This window comes from Trichosurus vulpecula, chromosome 2 (assembly GCF_011100635.1).
Source record: "Trichosurus vulpecula isolate mTriVul1 chromosome 2, mTriVul1.pri, whole genome shotgun sequence".
NCBI classification, from domain to species: domain Eukaryota; kingdom Metazoa; phylum Chordata; class Mammalia; order Diprotodontia; family Phalangeridae; genus Trichosurus; species Trichosurus vulpecula.
This window is the reverse complement of record NC_050574.1, coordinates 427,281,780-427,298,572: the sequence shown is the minus strand read 5'-3', so window position 1 is coordinate 427,298,572 and position 16,793 is coordinate 427,281,780. Positions and strand designations below refer to the sequence as shown.

General features: G+C 37.3%; 1 protein-coding gene across 1 annotated transcript in view; it reads left to right on the top strand.

The window, feature by feature from the left end:
* Positions 1-16,793, top strand: part of EPHA6 (EPH receptor A6) — a 1,226,126-nt gene that overhangs the window by 709,868 nt on the left and 499,465 nt on the right. Inside the window, exon 6 of the mRNA XM_036746072.1 lies at positions 8,790-8,914. Coding sequence (XP_036601967.1) covers positions 8,790-8,914 — 125 coding nt within the window. The remainder of the gene's footprint in view (positions 1-8,789; positions 8,915-16,793) is intronic.

The window sequence follows — 16,793 nt, the reverse complement described above, 5'->3', positions numbered from 1 at the left end:
ATTCTTGCATTTGAACTTTTCCTAAAACATCCTCCATGATAGTGGCAAACAATTCACTGGAGCTGTTTCTCTCTCTTCTACCCTACATCTCTCTATTGTCTGTCTCATTTGATAATCAGGGAATCATTGAAAAAAGTTGACACTGTAGATATATCTGGAACCTTTACAGATTTTAGCATATGCATAGGTAATACTTTGTTAAGGGGAAAACTTTAAGGGTGACTTTTGCTCTACAGAGTCAAATGCTTTTATGAAACATATAATAACTATAACAGCAAAAATACTACGGGACCCTGTATCTTTTATAGTTATCAAATCAATTATATGACTGTGAAGAAGTGGTCTAATGTAGAGAATCATTTATGAAAGCCTTCCTGTCCTATTGTTATATTTTCAGATAAGGGCACCCTTAAAACAGGTGGAGACAACTCTCACAAAGAAATCTTTATGAAAAAGTAGGTATATGTAGCAGCAATCCTACTGCTTCTTCACTAATTTTTTCTTGTTGTTTTTAACAGTCACTATCAATTTTCTTTTATTTTGGAATTTTCCTCACTTTGAGATATCTTGAAACTTTATTCCTATGGGCCTTTATATTTGTTTAATAGCAAAAACATTTCCCTGGTATTTGTTCAGTACATTTCTCAACATAACACATCAGGAGTTAAGGTGCTAGAATCCATATATAATGCTTCCACTGACATCCAATTTGAAAATCAGTAGCTATAGAAATGTCGACAATTCACATTTATGTGTCATTATTCAGTTTCACCTATATATTCCCTTGAATATGATCTAGTTTAGCTGAGTCTCTCAGCAATGTTTTTATTGGTTTGTTTTCCCTTTCAGTATTTGCCAGTGTGGTAGAAGGCATTACATTTTGTAATCTTCCATCATTCTTTTCCATAATTTATTTTTGTGAATGAACTTGTATTTATAACTGGGTTTCCAAGTCCCTGGCTGCTAGGTTTTTTAATTTTTCAAGGTGATTAAACATTTTTTGGGTAAGGGGGTTTCTGGGCCTCATTGTGGCAACAGTTTTACATCAAATGCCCCTAAAATGGTGATAAGCCATTTCAACTTTTCTTCAGTTAACAGTTTGCTTTAACAAATGACTCAATAAGAACTCCTAATAATAGTAAGTAACTCTCATCTTTGCCCTCCCAGAAGGAGGGTGTTAATTTTCACCTTTGCTCTAGACAACAAATAATCTAGCTTCACCATTAGAGCTGACTCTGAAATGACTCTCATTCATGGTTATCTGACTCCTGTTTGCTGAGATATAGTTTGTTTTAGTTTGGAAAAGTTATTTGGCAGTGTAGTATAATAGATAGGCTCCCTTGGAGCTAATTAAAATTCAGCTTTTAAAATAAACTGATTTTGTGTGACCTTATGCAAGTCATTTAATCTCTCAGTGCATTAAGAAACTCTCTATGAATACATATTGAAGATAAAAGTCAACCTATATTGGCAGAGGGATTTTCCCCATCTGGCCATTTCCTATAATAATGAAATTATAGAATAACTCTTTCTCCTTATTCCTAAAGCTGTTTAGCACTGGCAACATTCATTGCTTTCTAACTGGCTTCTTAAAAAATATGCATGCTCTGTGAACATGAGTCTTAGAAGTAATCTTTAACTTCATTCAGTTTTTAATCATGGGGCATATTCTACACCATATTATTAACCATATCATTAAAGAGGTATTTTATATCAAGTTATATCTTCCAGTTATCTTAGAATTTTTCTTCTTTATCATCCCTAACAACTGATGTTGACATATAAGTTGCAACTATGTTTATTATAGACTCTTTGCCTGTTCTCATCATGAGCACTGCAAAGAGATGACCAAGCATTCCATGCGAGGTGCTATTTTTTGTTTTGTTTCATTTTTTGCCCATAGACACAGTGACAAGAAACCCAAAAATTTATTTATTCATTCCTTGAAGAAACTGGGAGACATTTTTCTAAGAATCTGCAATCTCCTTACACCTTTTGGTTTCATTTATAATGAATCTGTCATCATAGGATTATAGCACTGGAACTGAAATGGATCTTAGAGACCAATCCCTTTCTCTTACAGATTAGAAAGCTGAGGCCCATGGTGGTAGGTAGGATTTGAATCCATGGCTTTTGACTCCAGAGTCAATGTTCTTTCCTTTCTAGCAAGTTGCTTCCAATATTTTTAACTATGTGGATTTCAGTTCTTTCAGGATTGTATCACCTTGTTTGGTACTCTTAGATAACAATATAACTTTTAGAGTCCCCAGAGTTAAATTATTGCCTACTGATGGCCCCATATGCTATGATTCCTATCACCCTCTGCACCATTTCTTTCAGTCTTCAACTGTCACTGCAGAAGTCAAAGGGAAACATGTAAGACTAAGGAACTCAATTTTATCAATTCCTCCAGAAAAAATCACATCTTGGTTATGCTAATTTATGCTAATAACACTTAAAAGAGAATAATGCACAACACATCAATCTAAGCATTTGCGATGAGATATATAACTATAGATCTAATCATAATACTGCTCTGAACAAAATATTCTTCCCTACTAATGTAGTAATATCAGATGATAAGGAGACTGCTAGGTGAATGAGGAAAAAGTTGGATCCTGATAAGGAGTAGATCCATCAACAATCAACAAGCATTTATTATCTACTTTATTTCAGGGACTGGGCTAGGTGCTGTAGATACAAGGAAAAAAAAGTGAAACAGTTTCTGCCCTCAAGGAACTTAAGTTCTTTTTTTAAAAGAGTTTTTTTATTTTATTTTATCAGAAAACAAACATAAAATAGAGAAAAGAAACAAAAACGTATCATGAACTTAAATGTTGAAACTTAAATATAAAGTAAGAAAGAAAAAAGGATGTCATGTCTATAGCAGAACATAGGAGAGGATTCAAAATATGTAATAATAAATTTTCATTTCAAGAAAGCCTGTATGATACTACACCTTGTGTTGAGAATTGTCCATCTTTTCTTTGCTTCCTTGTGTTTTCTTTTGTTCTCTGCTGTGTACTTTTTAACTTTGTTCTTTTTAACCCTCTCCCCCACCCCCACAGAAGGCTACAATATAATTTAGATATTTCTTGATATATACATACACGTACAGATATATACATATGCATACATATATACATACATATATAGACATATACTTTCCCAAACATAATCTACTCCTGATCTTTGTTTTTTTATGTTTGTACATATCTTTTGTTTCCTATCCTTCCTGCCTCCTCTACTTTACTTCTACCCACTACATTGCCTTCTTATCACTTGCCTGCCCCACTCCTCTGCCAGCCACCCTACCCTCCTATTACTTGCCTTCCCCCCCTCTAAGGATCCCTCACCTATCCCCCCATTCCCATTAATCTAAACACCCTTTACCCATTCCCTCATTCTCCCCTCTAAAAATCCCTCCCTTGTCCTAATCCCTCCCTTGTCCTCTGCCCCTCACTAAACCCCTACCATTTTATTTCTTCTAAATTTAGAAGACTTTTATACTCTTCTAAATATATGTATCATTCCCTCTTAAACCCATTCCAGATGAAAGTAGGTTACCAGAACTACCAGCCCTCCTCCCCCCTCTAAATCCTCTGTATCCTTTCTTCTTCTTGTACCTCTTTTGTATAAAATAGTTACTCTTTTTAGCTGTTTCTAAATGGTTTTGCTTTTTGAATTCATATCATAGGCAGGTTTATCCCCCTCTTTCTTATGAACTCAACAATTATTAATAAGAATGTTAGACATAGACTTTACATTTTATGTTAAGGAGCTTAACTTCTATTAGAACAAACAACATGCACATATTAAAGTATATAACAAACAGATACAAACTGAATACAAGACAATTTGGGGATATTGAGGCATTAGTAAGTAGGGCATCAGGAAAGGCTTCAGGTAGAATGTAGAGCTTGAGCTGTGCTTCAAAGAGCAGTAATTCTAGGAGGAAGAGAGGAAGATAAAGTTTATTCATTCTAGGCTGTAATGGCAAGCAAAGTGGGACTTTTTTGCTGTTTTTTTTTCTTTTGGAGTACTTCTCAGCACTAAGGTAATCAAGTGCCTTTGATTGAGCCTTGCCTTTGTTTGAATCGAGTGTTTGACTGAGTCAAGAGTCTTTGATGAGCTGCTTAAGTCACAAGAAAGCCTGAGTCACAAGGTTGTGACAGTCTCTGACCCTGAAGGAGTGTATATATACACTGAGGTTAGCATTTTGCTTTGACCAGATGAGACCCTGGGGAGCTGTTAAGGAGCCCCCCAGCTTTGAAAACCCAGAGGTTGGTGCTTCTCTCTCTGGTAACTATGTATGTATTGTTATGGACAGACATAAGATCTGTCTGCTGATTTGTGTTATTTGCTCTGCTTATGTAATTTCTGCTTGTAATTTTTGTTTGTGGTTTCTCTGAAGTTCAGGGCACTGACTTTTTCCCCTGAACTAAAGGAATGTTAAATGTATATTTAATTAAAGTGAGATTGTAAACCCCTTAAAACTGATTTCCTTAGAAGAGCAGACCAAAGAAACTGTACTAGCAGCCCTCCCATGTGCTGGTGTTATTGGCCTTACACCTCCACAGCAGCTGCAAGCAGCATTGTTGTTACATAGGCATATAGAACAGGCATGGAGGCAGGAGAAAGAGTGTTATATCAGAGGAAGAGCAAAAAGGCCCATCTACCTGACCTGCAAAGGATACCAATATATGTATATAAGAACATTAGTAAGGTATATTGGGGCCATGGTGTGAAGACCTTTAAAAATTAAAAGGGTTTATATTCAATCCTAAAAGGGACAGGATTCATGAAGGTTTAGCAGCCATTAAGTAGTAATTGGGGAGGTAGATGTAGAAATGATTCAGAATTGGGTTGGCAAAGTGTGAGTACAAATAGTACAAAGAACCACACACAATGCAAGGTTGCAGTGGTTTCCCATATCCTCAAGATCAAGAAGGGATAAAAGTTAAGTCAGCAAACAGGGGATGGCTTAGGAAAATACTGAAGTATAGAGTGATTGGAGGTCACAGTGAGAATGAAAAATAAGTTTAGGAGCAATACAGCATAGAGAGACTAATTTTGGATTTCTTGCTTATGGAAAAGGAATGCTTGTGATTAAAAGCCAGGTCAGAGTGTGACCTCTGTGAATCTGAGGTGGAATAGAAGGGTAGATCAAGAAGCTTGTGGAGGCTAAACAATTGGGAAATTCAGGAGCTTGAGAGGAGAATGAATGTTTCTCCTACTGTAAGAGAAGAGATTTAGATGAAGAGAAAGACTGTATGTCAGATATTGAACTCTTTAAGGAAGGAGAGAAAATGTCCTAGCAGCCAGTAAATAACTGCTGCCAAGATCAAGATTGAGTAATAAATTTGCATGGCATGATCCTCAATACAGAAGAAGCAATTGAGTGATAGAAGCAAAGGGAAAGTTTGGCAATGGGGAGCAAGAAATATTCTGGATCCATCTTTTGGGAAAATTATCTTGAAGGGTGTGCAAAAGTAATTCTGGTCCTGGAGAGCATGACCAAGGCTTCAGTATCATTTAGAGAAAGCCAAGCCTCTATGAGTGCCAGAATATGGAAAAAAGCAAGATGAAAAAGTCTAAAGTAAAGGGAAGGTTGTTCATCAAGGAAGAGGAATTCTAGAGATTACAATAAAAGTGGCAGGCAAACTGGATAAGAAAACAAGTGACAGAGGTGGGAGAGAAGGATGGCTTAGTCTTAGGTAGTTGGCAATTCAGTATCACAGGAATTGGGAGGGTAAAAGATAGTGAGTGTTGCTTGCCATAGAGGATGAGATTAACCATAGGTTGGGAGTGGAGAGTGACTTCTAAACTTCATGGTGTTGGCAGGTGATTGTTGAAAATATCAAGGGAGTTAGATAAAATTATCTGCATCTTCATGTCAGCATCTCCCCCCTTCAGTGCCTAGATATCACCCTCAGTTTCTCTTCTGGGAAGGGCTTCCACTACACACCAGTACAGACATCTAGGGCACTTGTTTGGGACGGGGATGTCAGTCATGAGCTTCAAGGTCTTCCTTTGGAATTAGCCTTTTAATTGATCTTTCTGCTTCAAGTTTCTACCCACTCAAATTCATCATCTGCTCAACTACCAAAGTGATTTTCCAAAAGCATAGAGCTGAAAATGTCATCCTCCTCCAGTCCCCACCAATCAAGAGCAGCAAAAATAAAGATAAATAGATAGATAGATGAAAGATACAGACAGACACATAGAATGATCAATCAATAAACATTTATTGAGTGCCTACTACAGAAAGAGGCAAAAGACCAAACCTGACCTCAAGGAGATCACAATCTAATGAGGTAAACAACAAACAAACAAATATACATAAACAGGATAAATAGGAAATAACTAACACAAAGAAGGCACTAGAATTAAAAGGGTTTGGGAAATGATTTCTGTAGCAAATGGGATTTTAGCTGGAACTTGTAGGAAGCCATCAGGCAGAGATAAGGAGAGGAAAAGACAATGAGCTTAGTGTTGGAAATTTTATGCTTAAGGTGTCTACTGGACATCAATTTGATATGTCTGAAAGGCAGCTAGAGATGTGATATTGGAGATCGACAAAGACATTGGGGCAGGATAGGTAAATCTGAGAATCATCAGCATAGAGATGGAAACCAAATCTATGGAAATTGATGAGATCAAGAGTGGGGAAAAGATAAAGGCCCAAAACATAATCGTGTGGGACACTTATAATTACAGGGCATGGTCTGAATGAGGAACCAGCTTAGAAGACTGAGTAGGAGTACTCAGATAGTAGGAGAAGAACCAGCAAAGTGGTGCCCTGAAAACCTAAAGAGAAGAAAGTGTGAAGGAGGAGAGGGTTATCAACAGTGTTAAAGATTTCAGAAAGTTCAATTAGAATGAGGATTGAGAAAAGGATATTGGATTTGGCAAATAAAGGATCAATGGTCACTTTGGAGGCAGTTTTTTTGGTGGAATGATAAGGTCAAAAGCTGGACTGTTAGGAGATAAGTACAGAGTGACAGGAGAGAAAATAAAGATACCAGTACTAGACTGTCTTTATTCATGTTTAACTTACTGAAATACTTTAATGTCCATAATTTCATTTTTATCTTCATACTGTCCCAGTTGATAAAGCAAGAATGCCTACATAAACAGAGAATGAAACAGGCAAGTGGCTCAGCCAAGGTCACACAGGTAGTCAATGTCAGACCTTTCAAACAAAAACTAATATTCCAGATCCAATGCTTTTCCTACTAGACTGGAGTAACCTTTTCATGTATTTTTTAAGTAAAGCAATTCAGGAAATTCTTAACATGTGTGGTACAAATCAATTAATGTTTTCACCATTACAATTCAGGTTTTCACTTAGGCCTACTGCATAAATCAAATCCACTGCTGACAAAGTCACATTAACTGTCTCTTGGGATGATTTTTTTTCTTAAGGTTTTGGGAGACTAATTCCTAGAAGAAGAATAAAGCCTATATCACTTGAAGGTTCTTGGAGGGTATGGAGCTCAGTATAAAGATCCCAAGAACAATAAAAGCCTGAAAGGAAATGGGAGTTTGGCAGTCAGTACATTTTAGCTTTCAATAAATGTTGAAAAATTATATGGAAAGTTGCTCCCTGCTCCTAGCCCTACTATCCCTTGAAGGTACTTTCCTCTCCAAAGTAGACAGTCTTTTCAAGGAATTTAGCCAGAAAAGGTAGAAGAAATATTGGATAATAGTTATCTGGGATGGAAGGATTAAGTGAGGGGTTTTTTCAGCATGTGAGATACATGCTTGTAGGAGGTAGAGAATGAGCCAGTGGACAAGGAAAGAATGAAAATAAATGATATATAACATGACTAATGTGGACATATGTTAAGTACTAGTCATGTTATCTATCATTTATTTTCATTCTCTCTTGTTTAATATGACCATACATGTGTAGCCTATATCAGGTTTCACACTGTCTTGTAAAGGGGAGAGAGGAAGGAGAGGGGAAATTTAGAACTCAAAATTTTATAAAAGCAAATGTTGGAAACTAAAATAAATAAACAAAAAAAATATACAATAAGTGATAAAGTAGCAAAGTCGGATGGAGCGATATGCTATAGATGATGGGAAGGAATGAGATTGGTTGAGTAGGTAGAGGGGTTAGCCTTGATAAGAAGTAAGGCCACATCATCTTTTTTAGATATGGGCAAAGGAGGAGATAGTGAAAGAAGGCATCTGAGTGATATGTGATAAGGGAAAGGGGATAAGAGGCAGCTTATGGAAAGTTGCCTTAATTTTTTAGTAAAATATTAGGCAAGTTTCTCAGCTGATAGGATCAAGGGGAAGGAAACCCATGGAAGGTTTGAAAAGAGATGAAAGGGTTCAAAAGATCTCTATGGCAAAACATATAGTAAATTGACAAAACATGGATAGAAGGATTACCTACCACAGATGATGGTTGAGCTCAGGTTGTATAACATATATGTACATCCAATAAGAATGGTTGTATAATTTTCACTACTTTCATCCAGCAGCATATGTGTATGAGGGAGGGCGGTGAATGGTGAAAGTGATTTGGGATTGTTTCATTATTCTGTATTTCCTTAGTGCTGCTTCTAAATTTCCTTTAATATTTTAACTAGGATTACTGGAGTAGATGCTGAGACTTAAATATAAAAAGAAGAAAAAAATCATGTAAACAATTTATTAGGTCATCTACCTTGCCCTTAACCAGAATTTACTTTTTTATGGGAAGTAAAAGCATTAGAGAAAAGAATATGGAAGTCCTTTCTTACTAACTCTTAGTTATTCTTTTTCCCTTTCAGCACCATCCCTCATAGGTAATGTAAGGAAGGACTGGGCATCCCAAAATAGCATTGCCCTCTCATGGCAAGCACCTGAGTTTTCCAATGGAGCCATTCTGGACTACGAGATCAAGTACTATGAAAAAGTAGGTTGTATTTGGAGCTCCCAGAAAAAAAAACTAGACATATACATTGCTATAATCATCAATACATATGTATGTCTATGTCTGTGTACACATACATTTAGTATATTGTGACTTTTGATACTGCATTAGATTATTTGACTGCTTTCTGTTTTTAGAATTAATCCCTGTAAAATGTGTTCTTTTGATTTCATTGTGGTTTCCTTTGTCTTCTTAATTAGTTATTGATTCCATCTTATTTTATGTCAGATTAAAGTAAAAGATTTAAAATATTCACTTCTATTCTGAACTTATAGGGAACTTTGTAGTATACTTGGAAATACTATGCCCCTAATAATTTTTATTTTTACTGCCAAACCATTGGAAGAATTTTACAAATGGAATCATCATCATTGTACAATCTTGGAGCAAACTAAAGTATACCTATTCCCTTTGCAAAATCTCTTGCAAGATTTATGCAATTTTTTTTAAAAACTTTGGGGAAATGTTGCCAGGGAAGTTGCTTGATGATAATAGTTCTTAGCATTTGGACCAGTTATTTACTTTGAAAGACAGGATATTCCTTACAGATGACTCAAATCATAGATATTATTTCCTTTTATATGCAAATGATGTACTAGGTAGGTGTAACAGGAGGGCAGAGTTTATAATCTCAAAGAGGATCATAAACATGTCTGAAAGGTTCGGAATCGCCGGATATAAGAAACTCTCAAAGTAGAAGGCAGAAGAATCAAAACATTTATTTAGGCTCCACAGTAACCAACCCATGAACCAGCAGCCCCATTTTGATATGTTGATCGAAAGCTTCCAGGCCCAATAAGTACGCCTTGAAAGAGTAACCAGGAGGCTACAGAGAAGCATGATTGCGTAAAGCAAAATCATGTTTCCCCCTCGATGGTAATAAGATTACCCACTGGCCTGAAGTCTTTGTTCAGCTTCCTCCCGTAGGTCAGCTCTGCTACTGGCAGCTCCTGCCTCAGCTGTGTCTGTGTCTGTAACTGAAGCTGCAACTGTAACTGATGATGTAACGGTCGCTGTAACTGACGATGTAACTGTCGCTGGCTCAAACCGGAAAAGGAAAGAGAACTCTTCAAGCTGTCCTCTCCCCTCTTATAGGGTTTTTGACATCATCAAGCACCGCCCGAATGACCAGGGCCGATTGGTTCTTGAGTTGGCCCCTCCCCCTAGCATAGACATTAACCCCTCCCCTCAGCCAGCCCCATGACTCATCACACAGGAAGTTGTCTGCTTCCCGGCATGCTCCCCGGGCCTCCTGCCCCGGAAGAGCAAGCCACAGTGTCCAGAGGCTCAATGAGGTAAGCTGAGTCATTCAAAGAAAACAAAGGCCATTCTGGTTACACTCCACCCCTTGTTATAGGATACATAATCTAATCAGCCATGTATCCTAGAACATACATTGTGATTCAATTACAAAGGAAACTAAAACATATCATTCACAATAAAGCAAAACATATCATTCAGTGACATTCCCAAACATTGGTTAACGATTCAAATGCGATCCACCCCTAGATCCCAGCAAAATAATCTCTTCAATCAATCATCCCCAAAATAATTATTAATAATTCAAATGTCCACCCCTAAATCCTTGTATCCATTACATAGGATCAATAATATCATAACAATAAAACAACACAGCAAGGATAACACAAAATAAGTAAACAGAACACTATCATCATTTCCACCCCCCTTGAACGATTGGGGCTCAAAATCTTGGGGTGAGGGGTGAAGGTCTCATTTTCCATAGCTTCTTCATGCTGAAATTGGATGTAGAGATGGCCCTGCCCCCAAAAAGTCCCATTCCAGAGGTCATTTCTTTAACGAGCTGGCAGGAATTCCAAGAATGCTACATGCTTAGGCAGTCACCGGAAAGTGCAGGGTGCTTAAGCCTGAAGGAAACAAAACTAGCAACAAGGTTAGCCAAAACAAAGGACAAAAAGAATAGACAAGTATGGACTATAATTCTTCAAATAAAATCATCTCAAGTTTGGTTGAGATTTCAGTTATGCAAAGATCCAACATCAGAGCCAAACTCAGGTGGGAAATGTTTCTTTTCAAAAGGAACATAATGAGGAAGCCAAGAGGATCCCACCCTAGATAGAGACTAAGATTGTCCTCCCAGCCTTTCCCCAAATGTACAAGTTTTCATCCGTTAATCACACAAGGTCACCTTCAGTCTGAGTGGCTTGTAGGCTTGCAGGAGCAGTTCTTATTTCCCTATTTCTCGTGTTATCAAGTCCTCTATCTCTGTACATTCTATATAATTCATTGGTTGGAATTCCATCTATCATTTCAAAACCTACTCCTGCTCTCAATAAAGCAGTAAACATTTCTTTCCTTGTTACTCTCCTTTGGCGCCAAGTTTGCTGGTTATTCACCCTTCTCTCTCGAGGAGATCTATCCCTTCCCCAGTCACCTAAGTCATGTAACTGTAAAATCTTATTTATCACTGTTGTAAGATGGCTCCCTACTTCTCCAAGTAATAAATTCAAAATTAGTTGTTTATAAGCAGGGGGAGCTGTCCTAATTATTAAATTCCTATGAGGCAGTTCCATTGGATCATTGTAATATTTGTCTGCAGTTCCTATCATAATGGCAGTCTTCATTACCTCCTCCTTTAGTCTCATGATACAATCTCTAAGTGAATACCAGGGTCTGTGCTCAGTGGGCCACATAGAATCAGTAGCATATCTCTTATTGCATCCCACAGCGGCTAATGCCAACAGAGTAGTCCTGCTATCACCATCTCCTTGCTGATGATGTTCCCTAAAAGCTTGTTGAACTAGAGGATCATGGCTGATACCTATGAATCTCATGCAGTCTGTCCCATCTACTGATATTCCACCGGCCCCTTGATCACTGAGTCTTACCATCCAAGATATCAATGGTTCTCCTATTCTTTGGCTGAATCTACTCAAAATATCTGTGACCTCTTGCGGTGAGAAATCTTCCTGAATTTCCCTTGTAACTGAATCTTCACCTCGGGTTTCTGTCTTCCTCCTTTGTATGGGTCGAGCCCTTGTCTGATCATTTAACCATCTCCTATTCTCTGTGTGAGGCACATCCTGAACCCCAGTAGTGTTTTGTGCCTCAGCCCCTAACATTGTCTCATTCTCCCCCCACTCACTTCCTCTGCCACCATGGCTAGGACGAAGCAGGCAGTCAGGCTCTTTCTGGGCTGGGTTGAAATGCACTCTGGGCTTTTTTGGTCTCCTGTTGCTCTTAGCCACATTAATAGAAAAGTTCTCATTTGAGTCAGTTTGGTCTTCTGCTATCTGAGATTCCCCTTCTTCCTGTGGGGTAGGAGTGCCCCCATGTCTTTCACTTAATCTCAATCTTTCGTATACTAGCCGGTAGGCTGATAACACTATCCAGCTTTGCCTAGATAGTGATGCCCCTGACTGAATCCCAACTTCTCGTAAACACTTTTCCAAATCCCTAGGATCTCCTCTCCGTAGCCTTGGTTCCCAGTTTTCACAGGGTCCAGCTTTTTTAGCCAATTCTTTTGCTAGGGAGGAATAAAATGGATCCTCCCATCCTGGGATATTCATCTCTTCCTCTGAAATTGTTCTGCTTCTAAATAGAGATCTTATACCTAGCGTTCCTGTTCGTGACGCCAAATGTAACAGGAGGGCAGAGTTTATAATCTCAAAGAGGATCATAAACATGTCTGAAAGGTTCGGAATCGCCGGATATAAGAAACTCTCAAAGTAGAAGGCAGAAGAATCAAAACATTTATTTAGGCTCCACAGTAACCAACCCATGAACCAGCAGCCCCATTTTGATATGTTGATCGAAAGCTTCCAGGCCCAATAAGTACGCCTTGAAAGAGTAACCAGGAGGCTACAGAGAAGCATGATTGCGTAAAGCAAAATCATGTTTCCCCCTCGATGGTAATAAGATTACCCACTGGCCTGAAGTCTTTGTTCAGCTTCCTCCCGTAGGTCAGCTCTGCTACTGGCAGCTCCTGCCTCAGCTGTGTCTGTGTCTGTAACTGAAGCTGCAACTGTAACTGACGATGTAACGGTCGCTGGCTCAAACCGGAAAAGGAAAGAGAACTCTTCAAGCTGTCCTCTCCCCTCTTATAGGGTTTTTGACATCATCAAGCACCGCCCGAATGACCAGGGCCGATTGGTTCTTGAGTTGGCCCCTCCCCCTAGCATAGACATTAACCCCTCCCCTCAGCCAGCCCCATGACTCATCACACAGGAAGTTGTCTGCTTCCCGGCATGCTCCCCGGGCCTCCTGCCCCGGAAGAGCAAGCCACAGTGTCCAGAGGCTCAATGAGGTAAGCTGAGTCATTCAAAGAAAACAAAGGCCATTCTGGTTACAGTAGGCAGACTCAGAAAGAGCTGGTTTCAAATATAGTTCAGGAGTGGATAAGGGTGCTCCCCTCCAATAAATATAATAATAATAACAATTTTCTTTTCACTGACTGTTGGGTATATTATGTATGCATGTGTGGGTATATATGTATGTATGTGTGTACATAGTATGTGTATATAACTCTGGGCAAGTAATTTAACTTTTCAGTTCTCTAAACAATTCTTTATGACTATAAATTTCAGCTAAGTTACCAACCTACATTGGTAGAGGAAGTTTCCTCTTAATAAAGTTCCATACACCAACACATCATAGATCTAATCTATAAAATGCATAGGTAGGTAGGTAGATAGATGGACAGACAGACAGACATACAGACAAACAGACAGACAGACAGATAGATAGACAGACAGACAGACAGACAGGCAGATAGATAGATAGATAGATAGATAGATAGATAGATAGATAGATAGATTTATAAATGATCAGTAAAAATGAAACTTTGGTCTTCTAGACTATTAACCAGATGTAACCATAGAACTGTTAATTCTCCAAGAAAATATCAGTCAATATAGCATACATATTGGCCCTTGCAACATTTGATTCTATGTGAATAAATTATTCATATAGTTTCATTTCAGAGCCAGAATAAAACAATTTTGTGGAGTTTATTTAGAGAGTGGCATGATCTACAACTAATGAAGTAAGCATAGAATTAGAAGCCAAGAACTCTGGAGTTCAGAACTTATCTCTTACTAAGGCCTGAAGAAATTCAATTAATCTCTATATGTCTCAGACTTCTTATTTTCAAAATGGATATAAAGCTACCTAAGCCATTTATGCACTGCAGAGATTAATCTTAGATAGATCTGAAGCTGAAAAGCAGTAAAACAGTGTTGCCTTTTACTTAGGTAAAATACAAGGAACTGTATTCTACAACTTAGAAGATAAAACAAATTTGAAAATAATGATGTTTGAGTAAAAAGTACAAGTACCTAAATGACTGATTCTCCCTACATACCCATCCTAAAATATATTAAAAACTGCAGCAATAGGATGCAATCGATGTTGAAAATTTTCATCCACTGTGATTCAGCTCTTAAATTAGCATCTTCATATAAATTTTTAAGAGTTGGCAAAAGTCAAATGCCCAAATCAACATTAAATTTTGTCATTCAGGCTAGATATTTCCAAAAAAAATATTTAAACTGATCATGTTTCTAAGGGCACATGAACTTCAGTATCTACAAAATCCTAGCCTTAATTCCCCTCCTATTTTAAAAATGATTCTTCACACCTAAATAGTTGCAGTTTAATGTCTAAATTCTTACTTAACACTGCGGGAATTTGGCTTTCTAGCTCTTTTGTGTATTAACGGTCTCTCTTGCCTTAATGAAGGAAGCTATGGCATATAAAATAAGAGGAAAATGTACACTTTTCTATAAACACTCTGATCTGAAGTATTCCTTAGTTAATCTGTTTGAGACTCATTTCCCCTCTATTCTTTCTATTTTTATGATTAGGGTTTTAAAAGATATTTCTGCAATTCAGAAAAGTTTCTTAGAGTATAAAATGTTATTAGATGGTTCTTATCTGTCCATGAGCAATACTTAATTTCTCACAGGCAATATTATAAAAGTTTTAAAATGTTATATATGTTCCTAAAACTAGTACATCAACTATATGGTTGTACGGTCGTACTGGACAATTGTGCAATTATATTGCTAATGGAAATCAACGTGTATTAGATAGCATTTGATACCCTATAGTATACTTTCTAATATATATATATATATATATATGCATATGTATATATATATGTGTGTGTGCATATGTATATGTATATATAATACATATACATTTAAGTTATGTGTGTGTGTTTTTTCTACATTGTACAAACTTATAAGGGCTGTTTCTCACTTTACATGCTTTGTGAATTCTTTAATTTTACTTTAGCTTCACTGCCCACAATAGTTTACAAAATATTCTTTTACTATAACATGGGAAAACATATTTAGAATAAAACTCCCTCCTTTATAAGCAAGGTTCTACTGAAGCAAAAACAGCTTGAGTCTTCCCTCTGCATGGAAGGAAGAAAACTCTTCTGCAAAATTCTTAATAAAATGAAAGGAACAAAGAGCCACCTTTCTGAGCTCTGCTCCCACCTCTGGCCCCAAAAAGGATTATTCACAGGTTCCATATTTCCACTACACAACAGGAACTATACAGATTGGAGTTCATAACTGGCAGAACACCCTAGTAGTACCAGGCTAACTCATTTTCTGACTCTGCTGTTATCCGTCTCAGAGCCACATTGCCTTGGATTCTGTGCACAGCTCCTACAGCAAAGTTTAAGTCAGAATCGAACTCAGACCTTCAGAAAACTTACACTTTTGTTCTATATTTTAGTTCAATAGATTTGTATTATTTTACTGAAAACATGATTTCTTCCACCATGAACTACATCTCTATAAATGCCAATAGTCCAATGGCAAAACAGAATTTCAGAATGCTTTGATTACTACTTAAATGTAATATATGTGACACTGATGTGAGTGAGGTATGACTGCTTACCACTCAGGAATCTTACCAGACTTTAGCAGAGGCAGCCAGTATTTTTAGATTTTGCCCAACTATGTCTAGGGGACAACCAGAGCACAAACACACCATGCTAATTTGGTATCAGAGCAAAACAAACAAAAAAATTCCACAGATTCTCACAAAAACACAAGAGAAATAAAACACTTCAAATGGAGCATTGACATAAAATTACAAATGCTATCAGCACTGCAAGAAGAAAAGTTAGCACCCTAATATACCAGCCACTTAACTGTCAATATTATTTGCAAAATACGATAGTTATCTACAGGTTGGACATCTTTATGAAATCTCAGGTGCTCCCACTTCAAGACTGACAGAAAAATTCAGTTAATAGTAGATCTTCTTATGTTTTTGAGGTGTGAAAAATTCACAAAAGTAAATTTTTAGCTTTTTTTTACTTTTATCAAGTCATCTTAAGCCTATTTGTAAAGTTAATCTTGACCAGCTCCCAAGAAAATAGAGTTTACTCCTTTCACAAAAAGACATGATGCTTCAGTATTTCACAGTGGATGTATTTTCTCTCTAATCATTCATGAATAATAGAAATATCAAGGAAAATAGTCAATATTCTAGTGAAATATTAAAACAATCAAGAGAAGTGATTCCCAACCATGATTCTTTGACATATCAAATATAATTTCAAGAGATGTAACTTCTGAAAGCAAAATTATCTTTATTTATCAAAATGTCCAAAGTCAATCAAATAGCAATATTCTACCAGTGGTTTTGTATGGCTACAAATCATGGAGCTTGGCTAAAGAGTTTTTAAAAAAAGACTATAACCCAAGAGGGCAATGGAGAGTTGTACAATGGATATAAACATGCCCTGATTTATTATGGCTAAGGAACTTGCAAGAAGAAGTGAAGCAAAAGATGGAGGAATCGTGTGGATGTGTGTGTAAGATTAACTTATGTGTAAATGATGGTCTCACTATGGATT